The following is a 15,214-nucleotide window of genomic DNA, read 5'->3' as shown; positions in this document are numbered from 1 at the left end:
GTTTCAATGGTGGGCTGTTCCGGCTGCTGGCTGCTTTCTCACCACTTGTTTCCTTCTATTCGTACATACGGAGTACTGACCTTACCTAAGATAGGTAGGGTAGGACTATGAGGTACTTTGCCAAGTACCTGTAAACAACCCCTCCAAAGGCAGGCACCCTGGACCTTCACTGCCCTGGACGTAACGGATACTTTGTAGAACATCTGGCCTGTGAGAGTGCCCAAGAAACGTGCAAGTGGGCTGTGGCACGTCCCAAGGCTCCACTCGCGCGTCTACTGCGTACCTAGGTAAGGTAAACGGTAAACCAAACCACCCCGCCAAAAAGAAAGTGAGAAACATCACCAGAGAACCACCACCACCGCCACCACCGCCTCCCACAACACCTCTCCAACTTCTTCTCTCTCTCTCTCTCTCTCACGCAACCCACGGAGTCCACTCTTCCTCACGACCACCACATTTTAGTGTATTCCCCCAACCCACCCACCGCCTTCTCTTCCCTTCCCGTCTACCTTGGGTTGAGTCAGCTACGGCCCCCCCCCCCTGTTCTACACCGCACCTCTCTTTCTTCATTCTCTCCTTCCTAGCCAATATCCCGTGGGGGTCGCGCTAATCATTTCACCTGCTTCCTCGCCTCCGAATCCCCTCTGGACGACACACCACTGGTCCGGCGCATACGATCTACAACGGGAAGCCCGACGCAGCTGAACGACGGACACACGCACGTCGCTCTCGACCGTCGCAACGATCATACCCAAGAACGTGTGAAGCACGGAATATAACACACATACACATACAGTCACGACCCCCTCGAACCCGCGCCCAATATGGAGGACCAGCTGGTTTCGCTGCTGGCCAACACCCAGAGCTCCGATCAGGGTCCCCGCCAGCAGGCCGAGATCGAGCTCAAGCACGCTCGCGCGAACCCGGCCTTCCCTACCTCGCTGGCCAACATTGCCAACCACAACTCCATCGACGTGACCATACGCCAGGCCGCCCTCAGCACTCTGCGCCTCTTCATCGAGAGGAACTGGAACCCCGAGGATAGGGACTTTGCCGAGCCGCCCGTCGACATTTCCGATGCGTCACGCGAGCAGCTGCGGAATACCCTGCTCGAGATCGCCCTCGGCGATGAGGACAAGAGACCTGTCAAGGTTGCGGCAAGGTATGGTGGTGCGCTCGTCTCAGCCTAGGATTTCCCAATTCGACGTCGCCCGAAGGATCTCGAGCCCAGCCATCTACAGGAAATCCCAAAGAGAGAACAACCGCCTTGCTGACTTGTACTTTTCTTCCCATCTCTAGCTATGCTATCGGCAAGATTGCGTCGGCCGACTTCCCCGAGCGATGGCCCAGCCTACTGCCCACCGTCCTGAACGTCATTCCCACGAGCACCGACGTCCAACTCCACGGCGCCCTCCGAGTCTTGGGCGATATCATTGACGAGAGCTTGAGCGAGGACCAATTCTTCACGATGGCGCGGGATATTGTCAAGGCCGTCACCGAGGTCGCCCTCAACGAGAACCGGAAACCCAACCTGCGCGCCCTCGCCATCTCCGTCTTCCGATCGTGCTTCGACCTCATGGATATCGTCAAGGAGGACCATATGAAGGAAGTCAAGGGCTTTGCCGAGGAGGCGCTCAAGGACTGGTACCCCTTCTTCGCCCAGGTGCTTAAGTCTCGTCTGCCGGAGGCTGCCGGTGAGCTCACCAGCAACGGCCAGCCCCCGAGCTGGAACCACATTATTGCGCTCAAGCTGCAGGTTGTCAAGACTCTCTTGAAGGTCAAGTCCGTCTTCCCGCACCTGCTTCTGCCGCACAGCACGAGCCTATTCACTGCCGTCTGGGAGGAGCTTTCCCTGCTGCAGAAGCCCCACGAGGACCTCTACATAGGACACGAGGCTCAGGGCCGTCTCGAGGACTCGGATAGCTTGCCGTACACTCTCGACTTTTTGATTCTCGAGGAGCTCGACTTCCTCAACCAGTGCTTCCGGGCGCCGCCCGTGCAGGCCGAGCTGGAGGCCCAGCTCTCTGCCCACGCCTCGGCGCAGGAGACCCCTTGGATGGTCGATGTCATGAAGATGGTTGTCGGATACTCTCGCATCAGCCGCGAGGAGGAGGAGCTATGGGATATTGACTGCTCTCTCTACCTTGCTGAGGAGACCAGCGTCACCGCTAACTACACTGCCCGCACGGCATCCGGCGACTTGCTTATCAAGCTTGGCGAATGGTATAGCGAGAAGGCGGTCGAGGGCCTGTTCGGCTACACCAAGACCCTGTTCCCTGGCGATGGCTCCTCGTGGAGAAGCCAGGAGGCGTCGCTCTACCTCTTCAACATGCTCCTGAGCGACTTCCAGGATATGGAGAAGCCCATCCCCGAGGCGCTGTCTGAGGCTTACCTCGGCCTGGTTGACTATGCTGTCAATCAGAACGAGCAGCCTCTCCTGAGAGCTCGCGGTTACCTCGTTGGAGGCACCCTTGCCCGGGGTTTCCAGACTCCTCCCGCTCTCTTCGACCGCATTATACAATGCATCACCTCCGAGGAGTCTGAGGTTGTTCAGGTCGCCTGTATCAAGGCCGTCGAGGGCTTCATCCGCTCCGGCAGGGTCACGGCTGACCGCCAAGTTGCCATCATCAACGCCATTGCGCAGTACATGCAGAACAAGGATCCCGAGGAGATGGAAGATGCAGACGAACTCCTCGTTACTCTCGCGGAGTCTCTGCGTGCCGCCATCAACATGGACACTAGAATTGTCCTCTCCCAGGATGTCCCTTCCGTCGACCTTCTCTTCATGGTTGCCAAGCTTGGCGCCTCCAACTTCCAGGCCACCATGTTGATCTGCGAGGCCTTTGAGGAAATCGTTCGCGCCCTATCTGATACCGCTTCTTACACTGCACTCTGCGCCAAGATTCTGCCCACGCTTACTGCGGCCTTCAACACTGCCAACGTCACCCAGGACGATCCCCTCGTCACCGTTGCCACCGAATTGCTTACCGCGCTTGTCGAGCACGGCTCTGAGCCCCTTCCTACTGGTTTCGTCGCCGCCACCCTGCCTAAGCTGAACCGTCTGCTGATGGAGTCGAATGAGGGCGAGGTCCTCCGTCCAGGTGCCGAGTCTGTCAAGTACCTCCTGATGCATGACCACCACCAAGTTTTCGGCTGGCACGACGAGAACAACCGCTCGGGTCTGGAAGTTTGCCTCCACATCATTGACCGTTTGCTGGGACCTTCTGTTGAGGACAACTCTGCTTCCGAGGTTGGTGGGCTCGCGGCAGAGCTTGTTGAGAAGGCTGGACAAGAGCGTCTTGGCCCCTTTTTGCCTCAGCTGTTGCAAGCCGTTGCTACCAGGTTGGCGTCTGCCGAGGCCGCTCCTTTCATCCAGTCTCTGATCCTTGTCTTTGCTCGTCTGTCTCTCGTTGGCGCTAGTGATGTCGTTGAATTCCTCAGCCAGATCCAGATCCATGGAAACACTGGTTTGCAAGTTGTTATGAGCAAGTGGCTGGAGAACTCTGTCAGCTTTGCGGGCTACGATGAGATTCGTCAAAAGTGAGTGATCCCAGGCCAGCCTTGTAAACCAGTACTGACTTTTCCAGTGTTATTGCTTTGTCCAAGCTTTACTCCCTGAACGATCCCCGTCTCGCCCAGACAATGGTCAAGGGCGACCTTATCGTGAACAGCAACAACGATGGTAGAATTATGACGCGCTCCCGCGCCAAAGCCAGTAAGTAAACTGCCAGGCAAGACGACCGTCTGGTAACTAACGCCACAAACAGACCCTGACCAGTACACCGTCATCCCCGCCTCCCTGAAGATTCTCAAGGTTCTCATTGAAGAGCTTCTTTCCGCCTCTGGAGCCAACGCTGCCGCCAATGCCGCAGCAGTAGCCGCCGCAGCCGAGTTCGCCGACGAGGAGAACGAAGATGACGGATGGGAGGATGAGCCCGAGACGCTCGACCTTAGCCTGGGCGGTACTAAGTCGGATCTGATGTCCTACATCGAAGGTTCGGGTGCCCGCCAACGCGATGACGAGACGCAGGCGTACCTGACCGAGTTCTTCTTGCGCGCGGCGCGCGAGAACGTGGCCAACTTCCAGGAGTGGTACGGTATGCTCACCGAAGAGGAGCGAGGAAAGCTCAACGAGCTGGCTAGCACTGCGGGCCAGTAGGAAGGCGCTGCGGCCGAGCCGGGCGGTGAAGATGAGACGACGCCTACTCCCGAAGATCAGGCGTCGACAACGAGCATGGTCCAGCCGCAGTTGCAGCCGAATTCTGCACGGATGCGGAATCTGCGAAAGCAGTTTTACTTTTGATGCGCGCGATTGCTCTCACGCGCAAACGTTACCCCCCCTCTTTGTCGTCGGCTTTCAAACACGGCGGTATATAAATAGCAGACCAGACTTTATATAGTTGGATGGATAAAACACCTCCGGGTTTGGCGCGATGGAAGGGAGACTTCACCAAAAAAGACGGGAAAATCAGGAAAGCCTTGGAACGGATAAACGAATTGGAACGAAACACCCCCTTTGTAGATAGAAGCCACAACAATCACTAGAAGACGGATGACAAGCCTCGATGGAGAAGAAGGCGGAGAAGAAGAGAAAATATTCAGCGATTAGTCTGGGTGTGGCACATTGTCAGTCGACGGCTGAGGCGCTGTGCGACTCCGACCTGGGTAGTTTAGGATGATGGCGGTGAAGGCGCTCGCTGTCGTAGATATAATGTTAGATAAAGTGTTGATTGCAAACGAGGAGATGTTTGGTGCGTTTGTGTTTTATGGGATGTTAGATTGACTGCGAGTAGATGTTGGGAGAGAGATGTGAAGTTGGGTGTTGAATGGATTGTAAAGAGGAAGATGCTCGTTAGATGAGGAAATGTGATAATGATAGAACAACAGCTGAGCGGAACTGGTTCGAGCTGAACGCGGTGGTTAGGTCTTTTGGTTATCCGCCTTGCACAACTGCTTCAGATTCATCCACGATCTTCCACATGGACTGGTAGGCTGCTTCTCTTGATCTCTTCGAGCCTAGGCACTTAGGGGCTCTGTTTGATAGGTAGCGTCTTTGGAGAGTAATGCGGTTTTGTTTCTGTATATAAAGGCAGTGTACCCGGTGAAAAGTTAGAAGGAGGAGCAAAGGATGGTGTATCCGCTTGGCGGTGGTAGTTGAGGGCGGGGTGTGACCAAAACCGGTGGCTGCGAGATCATTCTGTTTCGAGACTGGGATGGAGACTTTATGACTCCTCCTATGGCTTCCCCACCGCAAATTCTAGGGGGCTTCTCTGGTTTCTGGTTATTAGTTGTGGTGTATTCGGGTGGTTATACCTAAGAGACGAAGGATGATGAGGTATCGAGATGGCTGGGTTTTATGAGATCTGCCTTGTCGATGACTGAGCTGAGGTGGAGGATGACTATGCTCCGTAATGATGGCCGACGCATTTTATCGGAGCGCAAGTGCCGTAATATGCTCGGTTCGATTTTTTCACCAACACAATGGCTGGTTTCGATCTTGGGTCTATGATGACTACTTGGGGTAGCCGGCGGGGATATTTATACTCCTGCATGACAGAAAGTGGAAGAAGGAGGCGGTTCAAGACGTCGGGAACGGAATCGCCGTGTTTTAGACCTGTCTCCCCTGTATGAGATCGAGCCAAGAAGGTACGAGTCGTCTGTTCAACGACAACTCTAGTATTGGCAGAAATGAGGCACGTTGCTCGCACTTTACTTGCTTCTGTTGGGCTGGAACTCGAGGTGGGCTGAATTGGGGCTTGCATTACCTCCGGTGATGAAGACGTGATTGTGATCATATCATGTACTCCATGCTTATACACACGCAACTCTGATTACACCTGACAGTGAGACTAAGCATAAGCTAGATGGTCTATTCGAGCGTGTGGCATAACAGCATCAACCGCGTTGAATAATATCAGAACTGGCCTCCTGCGCTAATGCTGTTGATGGACTCGGAGTAGTTTGGGTGCAATGCTCCGTCTGAATGTCGTGTATCATGATCTTGTTTGATGCGGAGACATTATAGAGTCTAGCTGCTGGAGCGGTACAGTCTCTGTGAAGGCCGAATAGTTTGTTGTTCATCATAACATGGAAAATATATACACAAGTATCCCACACGTAATAGCCAAATCCTCGCTTGTCTAAGGTAGGACCATCCAACGCCTTCCTGTTTCATGGCCTAATATCATCTGCCTCAGGCAACCGCAGCTATGTCTAGCCACAGAAAATACCCCTTCTTTGCAGCTGATCCTCTTCATGAACGCCTCTCTTCATCAAAGACGTCTAAGATGAGAAGGATGCGGCTTCCTGGAACCTAGTTCAGCTTTGCGGATGACCAAGGTACCTTGCGGTAAGCGCAATGCCGTTATAGCAGGCATGGTTCAGGTCTAGACTTTCTGCATCGATGTGGTAATGTAACACGGGGACGTCGGTATTTAGACTCGCATCATTGAACCCCAAAATTGTACCGGGACGACCCGCGCACGTCATGTATTCATGTTCGGAAGTCGCAGAGCAGCAGGATATTGAACTGAGTCAAGGATTGTCACACATTCTCTACACTGCAGTTGGCTACGATGAAGACTTTCGAAAACGAGAGTAAGAGATCATCACTTCCAAGTTCCCCTGCCCGGCCTACGGTGATTATTCATCACTGAATATACGCTTAGGATTATCTTACATCTAGGACGGGAACGGTGGTCCTTGTTTACATATTGACCATGTCAGAAGTCTGTCAATCGAATTCGTCGAACTGATGTCTCTCAGCATTTACCATACCCACACAACGACGACGAGGATGTTCCGTGGGCTGACGGTAATTCTGGTGAAATTTTCTACAATATATACGCATTTGACAACCAGTTTCGGGGTTAAATCGATTCGCACTGTCTTACTGAAAGGGATGGGAGAACAGATTTCGCAGGCGACAGACTGAGCAGTATCCTCTGCTTGGAAGTCCCTCGAGCATGAGGAGTGATGTACCCGAGAGCTTCGATACAGTGCAAAATTCTATTCTACCGTCATGCTGTGTGGTGATTACACGATGCTCTTGATTCACATGGGTCAAGGTTGATCTCGCGGGGTTGAACAGCGCGCCTTACGATTCGACAACACAGGGTAGGGGCTTCAGTGTGGTAATAGTACCCTGCGGCCCAGGAAAGCAATACAAGATGTAAGACACAGGTTCCCAGGCACATAGCCTTGAGCCATAAATAAGTGAATGTCTACGACGAACTGGATGCGGTTTTTAGTCCTTACTTCTAAAAGTTGATCGAAGGGTCCTCCAAGGTCTAGGATGGCTGCATAAACATTGACAACCGGGTCTTGCGCCACACGTATGCAACTAACTACATTAGTAAATGAGAATAAAAGCGAATTAATTATAGTAGCTTCTAGGGCATACTTTATGGCTGCGAGGTCGATATTCTCCGTCAAGGTATCACCGCCACTGCAACCGCCAAGCCTAGATGCCACTGAAACTCTCTACTGCAAAAATTACCGCGCAACTGCAGCTGTGAGAAGCGCATGATATCGATGAAGTGAAAAAAATCGAAACATTAAAGTCAGCCACCACCTTCAACGTTTTTGCATTGCATGTATTCAGCCGCGTGCCAAGGACACCGGAGTTGAGTCCGATCCAACGGCGGAAGTGGGGTCCAAAGATCGGCACAGAACCGGCCGGGTACCCCCAATGTCCAATGGTCCAATTTCCAACTGGAAACAAAGCAAGCATGCAAGCGCGCGAGCCGCAAACCCGTTTTTGGTCCTCGCAAATCCAACGTCTCCGATTTTGCAGAGGACCACCTTCCCACGCATGACACGACTTCCTTCTCATATTCGACCCCCCCCCCCCCCCCCCCCCCCACATCACCCACCACCTACCCACCTACCTGCTCACGCAACTTGAGCCCTCGCCCAGAGGGAATCCTACAACAATTCATCTAGGCAAGATGGCCGAGCGGTCTAAGGCGCTAGCTTCAGGTGCTAGTCAAGTAATTGGCGTGGGTTCGAATCCCACTCTTGTCATTCCTGTTTGGCGAAAGCCATATGGCGGAAGCCACCTCTGAGGCGAAAGCCTGTTTTTTTTGCATTTTTGTGGTGGCTTCTGTCGGTGTTAGAGTAAGGTTGAAAGAAAAATAAAACCCTTTTTTGCGCTGATTTTGTGTGGTGATGGGCGGGGTAAAATTCTGTTGTGGATTGGGGATAGTGGGGGTGGCTTGACGATACCTTTCTCTCCCCAAGTCTCGAACCTCGAATCTGATGACTTGTAGGAAGGAGAGACTTGGGGAATTGAATCTCTTTCCGACTCCTTCGTGCTGCAGTATTCACGTCTTTCGAGTCAAAACAGACGTGGTCATCAAGTCCGTGTGTGCCTCATTGCAGGCAGGCTTATGCCGTAGATACGGTACAGTCACAGTTAGATTCTCACGTCCAAGAGAACGCATGTCTTCAAATTGAATAATAGCAAGACCAAATGTGATTCGCTGAAATACTACAACACCGGCGCTACTCAAAACATAAATCTCCCAAAATTAACAAGTTGCTCGCTTATAACTGCAGGGCCAACGAACAACCACTCAAGACATAAATCACGAGAGAAACATTGGCATCAGCATGACTACATTCAAAAAAGTCTCACACTTTTCATCTCATCCAAACAAGAGCAAAACCACAAAACACATGTGCACACTGAGCTGAACAAAAACAAAAAAAAAAAAACAACCAAAAAAAACACGACACCGAAAAATGTACCGGGCAATGCAGATAAATCCAACCGAGATTCTCACTGATCGACGAGACGAGCACATACACATACGCACATACGCACAAGTGCGCGTAGGACACACTATCCTGACATCAAGCCAGAGATGGGGAGATCCAGTTCAGGCAGAACGTTACCTGTCTAGACCAAAATGGACTATGTAGTCCACCTTCAAGAGGAGGTGGAGGGGGAAGTACCAGGCTGCGTCTGCGACTGCAGAGCCTCGACGAGCGTAGTGAGCTTATCAATCTTGTCAGTGAGCTCCGAGATGCGCACCTCGACCACGGAAGGCGCGTCCATATCGTCGGCGGCCTCGGCGGCGCGGGTCTGCGGGCGCGACGAGTGGTGCGAGGAATAATGGTTGCGCTCCGCGGGGCGCGGGGACCTTCCGGCGCGGTACCCCGACGAAGGGCGGTTCGCCTGGAAGACGCCGAGGGAGCGCTGCTTGGTTGCGCCGGTGAGGCCTCGGGGTCCCTTGAAGCCTGCGTACTCGTCCGAGTGGACGCGGCTGCGGATGCTTTCGTAGAGCTGGATCATGCCGACGATGGGGAGGTGGGTTGCCTTGAGGAGGAGGATGCGGCTGTGGCGGAACTTGTCGTCTGAGGGGAGGAAGAGGCGGAGGGGGCGGAAGATGACGAGGGCGATGAGGTTGAAGGGCGGGTAGAAGTGGGTGAGGCGGTTGGAGGTCGAGGCCTCGAGGACGTAGACGCTGTAGACGTAGAGGTACTCCTCGCGGGCGTGGGTGATTACGCGGGAGAAGGAGTTGGAGAGCATACCCGTGAGAGAACCCATGAGGAGGAAGGAGGAGAGGATGATGAACATGATCATGAGCGGGGGGCCAAAGACCTTATCGATGTCGTCCATGATTTCGATGCCGACGTAGGAGGAGCCGAAGAAGATCTTTGTGAGGATCATGGTCATGTGGGCGAAGGTGTAGGCGTCTTGGCCGATGAGGGAGAAGGTGGTGAGGAAGCCGAGGTAGATGATGACGACGAGGACCATGAATTTGATAAAATCCTTGCTCATTTCTTTGAGGCAGGGGATGAGGGTTCCCCAGTACGGCGACAAGCTGAGGAGGGAAAATACGCGGGGTACCATGAAGAGGGCCTCCAGAGCAAAGACGTTGAAGGCGGTGTCGGTCATCTTCATGTCGTGGTTCGCGATACCGATAACCCCTGTGATGTTTTAGTTATAGGAAGAGAGAGAGAGAGACCAAAGAGCCAGACTTACTCAAAACGGCAAAGGTGATACCGATGCCTATCATGATCATATCAAACAGGTTCCAAATATCCGTGGCATAAAAGATGGTTCCGGCATCGGCCCACTCGCTAAGCTCATCGTAGAGGAAAGCAGCGAGCCAGATGTACAGGACGATTTCGTTGTGTGTGATGCGTTCGGTGTTCTGCGTGACGAGCACGGAGTAGTACAGGCACAGGAAGATGAAGAAGAAGAACGCCTCCCAGAACTTGAGGTACTTGGGCACGCGCAGGCGGGAAAAGATATCGGTCGTGTGGGCATTGTAGAAGCGGGGCTTCTTCTCGGCGTGGACCGACAGGCTGTCCCAGAAGATGATGTCGCCGTTCCAGATGCCCGTGACAATCTTCTGCACGACGTGCTGGCTCAGGAAGCGCTTGGCGTCAGCGACGGCGGCGATCTCGAGGGCGTTGAGCTTGGTAAAGGGCGAGGTCGGGTCGTCCTCGTCCTCCTCCTCGTCCTGGTCGGCGTGCATGCTCATGGTCAGCCTGGACAGAGAGGACAAGAGCTGGTAGCGCTTGGCGCTGCTTCCCGGGCGAACGGAGGCGCGGCGGCTGCCGCTGCGGTTGGACCAGCTGCCGCCGGAGAGCAGGGGGGAGGTTTCATTGCTCTCGAGATCCGCGTTGGGCGGCAGGGTGGCCGGCTCCTTGGGGTCGGGGATCTCGTAGAGGCAGAAGTCGACGGCCTCGCGCTCCGAGAGGCGAGTGAGGAAGCGCCAGGCGACGATCTCACAGGCGTTGGCGCGGGCTTCGCAGAGGCCTTTATTGGACTCGGCCTCGTCGACGGCATAGTGCCATTTCAGTGCGCTGGAATGTGTTAGAAACTGAGGCTGGTGTGTGGTTGTTGTATCACTTGAACTACTGGGGAGGTTCTTGTAGATGAGAGGCACGGGGGGGGCGTTGACTTACAGCAGGGCGTTGACGATGGCCCGGTTGGTGCAGGTGGCATTCAAGTGATCGACCAAGACTCGCAACGGCTCACCGGCCTGGGTGGTGCGCAGCTGCTCAAAGGTGCTCGGCAGCACAATGACATCGGTGAAGTATCTAGACCGGATCCGTCAGTCAGCAAAACTCGGTCAAGCGTTTTCCCGTCCAGGGGCGGGCGGGAAAGGGCCGCCCTCAACGGGGGAAAAAAGGCATGAGACGACGGGGCTGCCGTTCTCTGAGGTAAAAACTTACACGGAGAGCTTCTTGACAACCTCCCGGAAGGTGTCGTCCGTGTCAATGTCGGGCAGCTCAAACGTGTCAAAGTGCATGGACACGGGGCTCATGTCCCGGGACTTTGGCATTTTCTTGGACTTGACGCGAATAGGCATTTTGGCTGGTGCTTACCCTCTCTATCTCTCTCTCTCTCTCTCTCTCTCTCTCTCCTCTCGTGTGTGCAACGCGATCCTGCAGCAGAAATGCAACTCGGATTGGCCAATGGGTTAGCCGTGAGAAAAGATGCCTCTCCTTTTTCGGTGGTCAGCAACCAATTCAGGGTCGCAACGTGGTCAGCGTCCTGATTGAACGGGCTGATGAAGATATGCCGCGTAATTTCTCACTTGCAGCTGCGGAAGCAAACGAACAACGGCGACGGCATGCAGCAAGCAGAAGATCCAACTCAGCCACGGTGTGCAGCGCGAGAAGACGAGGCGGTCAACAGAGAGGAAAAAACAGGATGCTAGGCGGTCGGCCGAGGACGTGAGATAGCTGAGCTTCCAACTACCTTAATGGGCCTTGAGAGGTCTTTGCGGCGCAGAACAGGGGGTAAAGTGGACCCCCGTTTTACTGGAAACGAGGAATTTAGTGGGGTCCTGCGCGGGGTCGGATCAACTGACTGCCATTGGCCCGTGCCTGGGTTCTCGTCTGTTTTGGGTTTAGCGTCTATAGCTGGGCGGCTTCCTTGCTAAGAATAAAAAAGCTTCGCCCTGTGCACCTTCCAAGACTCACCACTCATCTTGTGACGATGAGTAAGATGTACGGAAATACGGCTATCTAACGGCTTCATTTCTTCTCAGTCACACAGTGAGACTATTCTTCATATGAGATACCTGTAATGAGACATGACCCAATATCCTGCAGTTCATAGTGCAAAGTCAGTGTCTCGGAGCCCCAAACGAAAGCTGATGCCAAGCTCATTACGGCATCCATTCCTCTATTTACGTTACGTTTTCGTGGCATTCGCGATGGAGCCTTCTCTCACCAGGCCAAACCTGGCTACCAATCGTCCACTCGCAAGCCAGAGAAGTGTCAAAATAGGCAAGTAAGCTTCTGACGTACCCACCAGAGAGGCTTGTCTCTGGTCTCGATCTACGCAACGTTCATCGGCCAGTATCTAATTAGACGCATTGCCCCACGTGATGAGCTTCGCCGTGGACCTGCTTCAGCCCTAGCGATGCAGCGTTTTGAACCGAGCCGCGTCATGGTGGAGGATGAACCCAGCCGCTGACTTGCGGAATGTTATCATTCATAAGGCTGGCTGAGCTTGAGAATTTAAGAACTTTGCCATTTGAGCCCCGTTGGACTGGGACTTTGGTGCTCGACCGGGTCCAATAGGTGGCTGCCTAGCTTCTCGAAGGATTCGGAGGCTTTTCGTCCAGTGTCGCGGCGCGGCGCTGTATCAACCAAGAAAGCCAATACCAAAGTCCCAGAGCTGAGCCTCATTCTGCATATCGTGATGAATGTCTGTCATTGTCGGAGAGTGACTCCTTGGGACACTGGATATACTACCTATGACTTCGGACGCAAGTTCGGACCGAGTAAGATGACAAGCTCAACACACAACGCATTTCAGACAAACAATGGCTACACCAACATCTACCAGTGCGCCTACCGCGAGCGTTACTTCGTCCGACTCGTTGCCATCATGCACAACGGCAGTCCTGGGCAAGTACGGACACGTCCCGATCGACGCCTGCAACTCGTACTATGCTTTCGATCCCAGCTTTGAAGGGAATGTTACGTTTGCCGTTCTCTTTGGACTGTCGTTCGTCGCGCACATTGCCCAAGCCATCCTTTACAGGAAGGTATGGAATGCTACTTGTCCATCGCAGTAGCCAAAGCTAATGTCAATGACAGAGATTCTGCTGGGTTCTTTGCGTCGGCGCCTCATGGGAATTGACAGCCTTCATCCTCCGGTCCCTCGGCGCCAGGGACCAGCAGCAGATTGGTTACCAGATTGGCGGGCAGCTCTTGTTCCTGCTCGCTCCCCTATGTAGGTTCCTCCCACATCGCACCGTATCAGATTCTGCGCGACAAACCGCAAAGGAGTCCAAGTCCAAGTTCGAAAAAGAAAAAAAAAGCTGACGCCGTCCAGGGATCAATGCATTCGCCTACATGCTCTCAGCCAGACTCGTGTACTTCGTCCTGCCCGACCAGCGCGTCTTCCGCGTCAAAGCGACGGCCCTCACAAAAATCTTTATCACCATGGACGTCGTTTGCTTCCTGGTGCAAGGGGCGGGCGGGTCGATGATGTCCAACACGGAGGCCGCATCGGACGACCCCATTCTGCGGACCGGCAAGCAGGTGTACATGATTGGGTGCGGCCTGCAGCCCGCCTTCATCGTCGTCTTTTGCGGGCTCATGGGGCGCTTCTACGTCAAGATGAGGCGGGCACAGAGATTCGACCTCGATTTGAAACGGATCGGGGCCATGGTGTTGGTGTTGGTGATGTTTGTAGTGTTGGTTCTCATCATTGTGAGTTTTCTTTTTCTTTCTTAGTTTCTTGCAACCCTTAAGCCCCTGCATGACAGAGACATGTTTGACAAGAAGACGGGATGGACGGACCGAGCTGACATTTTTGTTCGCGGAGATCCGGATCATCTTTCGGTTGATCGAGTTCGGACCGGGGGCGAACATGAACAACCCGATTCTGACAAACGAGAACTACGCGTTTGGGCTTGACGCACTGCCTATGGTGCTCGCGCTCGTGTTGCTCAACGCTGTGCATCCGGGTATCGTGCTCGGGGGCGAAAACAGCGAGCTCCCTCGGCTGTCGAGGAAGGAGAAGAAGCAGGTGAAGCTGGAGAGGAAAGCAGCCAAGAGGGAGTCTAAGCTGGCTAAGAAGGCGGCAAGGGAGCAGAAGAAATCGGCGGCGGGTTTGGAGGTGGACGATGATGGTGACTATGTTGCCATGGAGGAGAGGCCGTTGGCGGTGGATGGATATGACAGCGATGACAGGACTGGCGCTAGGGGGGGGAGTCATGTTTAGAGGGATACCTACCTTAGACTGCAACTGCCCAGAGTACCTCATCTTGACTTGTGGCATCATGTGTAAAATCTTTGGAGCATAGCTCGGGCGTTTTGGCAGCTTAGATGAACCTGTTATGTGTCCGAGAACACGCTTCGTAGTTCGCGCGCGCTGACACCAATCGGACTCTTGGGAATGTCGTCATGAAACAACACAGCGTTGCTTCTGTGATGCATGCATGAATGGAATGGACTGCGTATGCAGCATGTCGGCATCTGTTCTCTGTGCCTTGGGCGATATCACAGGTGAATGAAGCCTTTGGACTACCCTTTGGAAGAGTGCGACATGTTCATCGCAGCTTGGGATGATGATGCTGCGAGTTCAAAGTTGGTGTTTCTCTCATGTTGTGCGGTGGTGCTGCCCATGTGTACTATGTATGTACGATGAGGTACGTACCGTGAGACCCTGATTACCTGATTCGACAGCATCGCCACGGGGATCCACCCAGGGGCGGGAATTAGCGCGTGTTAAAAAAAGCACCATGACTGCCGCCAGCCTGCGATCTTCGGACACTGTGATACTGTGTTTGTTGTCGTTGTCTTGTATGGTAATACCGTGTAAATACAACATGTAATGTCCGAAGGATCTGGCTCGGTGGAGGCAGCGCAAATAAGCGAGGACGACGCGCCTCGACGGCCCCTGCTTCTTGGGTGCAAACCCACTTCCTTCCAACGATCGAACTCCATTCTCCCCGCTGGGTCCCCGCTGGGTCCCCAACTCCTTCAATATCCCCCCCATCGAATGACTTCTTCCACCATTTTCTTCTCTCATCCCTGTTCCATTTCGACTCGAACGGTCGAACCAACATGCAAGTTTGACAAGTTGGGCGCCCCTCGAGGACAGTGGACACTGGAAACTTGAAAGAAGACCGACGGCCGGCCCCCAAGATCGTCTTGGACTATGGGAGAAATAGAGGGGGAGGAGGGGGCGGGCTCAGGTACAGCTTCCAAGTTCCAACAGAGAAGAAAC

General features: G+C 53.8%; 3 protein-coding genes and 1 non-coding gene across 4 annotated transcripts; 3 read left to right on the top strand and 1 right to left on the bottom strand.

Annotated features, from left to right (window-relative positions):
* Positions 1-824: 824 nt before the first annotated feature.
* On the top strand, positions 825-4,159 carry BDP81DRAFT_332689 (importin-beta domain-containing protein; the record flags this gene model as incomplete). Its single annotated transcript, XM_060585616.1, has 4 exons — positions 825-1,162; positions 1,300-3,540; positions 3,588-3,715; positions 3,768-4,159. 4 exons carry the CDS (start codon positions 825-827, stop codon positions 4,157-4,159), a joined length of 3,099 nt encoding a protein of 1,032 aa, XP_060439024.1.
* Positions 4,160-7,943: 3,784 nt separating this feature from the next.
* On the top strand, positions 7,944-8,025 carry BDP81DRAFT_t346. Its single transcript has one exon. It is a non-coding gene; the product is annotated as a tRNA-Leu (tRNA).
* A 907-nt stretch (positions 8,026-8,932) lies between these two features.
* On the bottom strand, positions 8,933-11,330 carry BDP81DRAFT_399654 (ion transporter; the record flags this gene model as incomplete). The annotated part of the gene is made up of 4 exons (XM_060588597.1): positions 8,933-9,936; positions 9,992-10,821; positions 10,924-11,058; positions 11,194-11,330. 4 exons carry the CDS (start codon positions 11,328-11,330, stop codon positions 8,933-8,935), a joined length of 2,106 nt encoding a protein of 701 aa, XP_060439023.1.
* Positions 11,331-12,791: 1,461 nt separating this feature from the next.
* Positions 12,792-14,553, top strand: BDP81DRAFT_505822 (RTA1 domain-containing protein). The gene is made up of 4 exons (XM_060595651.1): positions 12,792-13,022; positions 13,075-13,210; positions 13,313-13,692; positions 13,808-14,553. The coding sequence occupies exons 1-4, from the start codon at positions 12,798-12,800 to the stop codon at positions 14,204-14,206; spliced, it is 1,140 nt and encodes a 379-aa protein (XP_060439022.1). The 5' UTR covers positions 12,792-12,797; the 3' UTR covers positions 14,207-14,553.
* Positions 14,554-15,214: the final 661 nt, after the last annotated feature.

This window comes from Colletotrichum phormii, assembly GCF_030913505.1.
Source record: "Colletotrichum phormii strain CBS 102054 chromosome Unknown BDP81scaffold_31, whole genome shotgun sequence".
NCBI lineage: Eukaryota > Fungi > Ascomycota > Sordariomycetes > Glomerellales > Glomerellaceae > Colletotrichum > Colletotrichum phormii.
The sequence above is the reverse complement of the archived record's forward strand: the minus strand, read 5'-3'. Positions and strand labels throughout refer to the sequence as shown.